Below are 2,469 nucleotides of genomic sequence, written 5' to 3'. Positions count from 1 at the left end.
GCCTTAGCCGCTTGAGCCACAGGCACCAAGCCTCTTATTCTTTTTTTGAAACAGAGTCTCACTCTATTGCCCTGGGTAGAGTGCCATGGAATCATAGCCCACAGCAACCTCAAACTCCTGGGCTCAAGCCATCCTCTTGCCTCAGCCTCCCTTGTAGCTGGGACTACAAGTGCCTACCACAATGCTTGGATATTTTTAGAGATGGGGTCTCGTTCACAATTCTTGGATATTTTTAGAGATGGGGTCTCGCTCTAGCTTACGCTGGTCTCAACTCCTGAGCTCAAGCAATCCACCCGCCTCAGCCTCCCAGAGTGGTAGGATTACAGGCATGAGTCACCTTGCCTGGCCATTTCAAAATTCTTACGACTAGTATAAGTAACTTTCTTTTGAAATTTTCCACTGCCTCCTTTCCACTATTTATGAAAACCAAATGGACCAATTTTGTTCTAGATTACTCACCACTCGTACTCCATAATGGATATGGGCCACAGTGAAAGCAGCTGCTAATATATACAGGAGCCCATCCTCAAAGGAAGCCGCGAATCCTGAGTTTACCGCCAGGACAACAAAAAAGAGAGGAGCCAGCAACCAATTCAAAGTTGGACACCGAGTATTGCTCATTTGACAAACAATCAGCTGACACTTGAAGTTAGTTTAAAACAGAAAGAAAGAAAAAAAGTTTAATTAGCAAAGAAAGCCAAAACTAGTCATTTCAACATTTAAAAAACATTCAAGTAGGCTCTGTGCCTGTACCTCAGTGACTAAGGCACCAGCCACATACACGGAGTTGGCAGGTTCGAACCCAGCCCAGGCCTGCAAAACAACAATGACAACTATAACCAAAAATAAAAAATAAAACCAGGCGTTGTGGTGGGTGCCTGTAGTCCCAGCTACTTGGGAGGCTGAGGCAAGAGAATCATGTAAGCCCAAGAGTTTGAGGTTGCTATGAGCTGTGATGCCACAGCAATCTACCCAGGGCAACAGCTTGAGACTCTGTCTCAAAAAAAGAAAAAAAAAAAAATCAACTGATTTTATTTTAAAAAAAAAATTTTTTTTAATCAGCTTTTAAAAAGTGTGCTTTCTCTCAAAAACCCCTTTTTTTGAGACGCTTCCTAATCATTAGGTCTGTAGCCATTTCAGCTATACTGTTAATAATTTTTATAGTCTGAAGGGACTTGTAGGGCGCTGGCCCCATATGCTGGAGATGTCGGCTTCAAACCCAGCCCCAGCCAAAAACTGCAAAAAAAAAAAAGAGGGAAAAAATGCCTGAAGGGACTCTATCAATTATTCCTTAATTTCAGCAATCAACCCAAACAAAAAATTTAAGTATACCATCATTTCAAAATACTACTATAGTCTCCACAAATCCTACTGATTCCAAAGAGCAAAATAATTTTCAGCATGTTCTGTCTTTGAGGTTATTAGTTTTTGTTTTGTATTTTTTCAAATTTCTGATTATCTTTCAATTAAAATCTGCTTATTCTAATACTATACAAGATTTTCAAATTCTCAAATATGATATTCTGTCATATATTACTGATATAAGATGATTTATAAAAAGAAAAAAAAATCTTACTGTGATGTTGGCAAAGGCTGTTCCAACCATAAAGTAAAATATTCTAGGGTGCATCTCTAAAATATCTGAAGGCGAACAGAGGATCCATGCTGTAGACAAAATGAATAGCAAACATGGAGAAAAGAAGGGAACCATAGCTTCACAGACTGAATTGTGTTTCAAGGTGTTATTTTTATAGCTTCTGAAAAAAAATCAAGTAATACAAAGAACATTATTACATTTAAAACTTATATAGTACTATGTTGTTTCCAAAGTACTTTCACACTTCTTCTCTTATTTTATACTCACACTAATCCTATGGCATAGACAGAACCAATGTTATTAACCCCAGTTTACAGACAGGGTGAAGATAAAAGAATTTAAATTTACATAACTTGCTACCAAGTGGCAGGACCAGGATTAGAACTGAAGTCTTCTGGCTTCTAATCCCATTTTTTTCCCCTTAAACCGAACTATCCACTGTTGTGTTAAGAACATACAGATGAATGAAATTTGGTCTTTGTTCTATCTTAATAGGGAAATAAGATGAACATGAAGTAAGAGAAAAGTACCTCGAGGGCTACTTTGATACAAAGTAATGGAGAACTTAGATTTAATTCACATGAAAGAGGGAAGTGGACGACTCAGACACGTCTTTGGGTCTCTAAGCACATAGGAGGTAATGCAATATATGTTTGCGCATCTGAACAGGGCCCGAAATTCCAGTCCTGGTTCTGTCATTGATCACATGACCTTGGGTAACATGTTGCTTAATCAGAAAATCATAAAATAAGAAGGAAATGACTCAAGTAATTTCTTTTTTTTTTTTTTTTTTTGAGACAGAGCCTCAAGCTATCCCCCTGGGTAGAGTGCCGTGGCATTACAGCTTACAGCAACCTCCAACTCCTGGGCTC

At 38.5% G+C, this 2,469-nt stretch overlaps 1 protein-coding gene across 1 annotated transcript in view; it reads right to left on the bottom strand.

Moving 5' to 3' along the window:
* Positions 1-2,469, bottom strand: part of SELENOI (selenoprotein I) — a 55,513-nt gene that overhangs the window by 9,811 nt on the left and 43,233 nt on the right. Inside the window, exons 8-9 of the mRNA XM_012803732.2 lie at positions 1,577-1,757; positions 460-642 (exon numbers count right to left, since the gene is read on the bottom strand). Coding sequence (XP_012659186.2) covers positions 460-642; positions 1,577-1,757 — 364 coding nt within the window. The remainder of the gene's footprint in view (positions 1-459; positions 643-1,576; positions 1,758-2,469) is intronic.

The sequence above is a fragment of the Otolemur garnettii genome, unplaced genomic scaffold, assembly GCF_000181295.1.
Source record: "Otolemur garnettii isolate 467f Iridium unplaced genomic scaffold, OtoGar3 scaffold00022, whole genome shotgun sequence".
Taxonomy (NCBI): domain Eukaryota; kingdom Metazoa; phylum Chordata; class Mammalia; order Primates; family Galagidae; genus Otolemur; species Otolemur garnettii.
The sequence above is the reverse complement of the archived record's forward strand: the minus strand, read 5'-3'. Positions and strand labels throughout refer to the sequence as shown.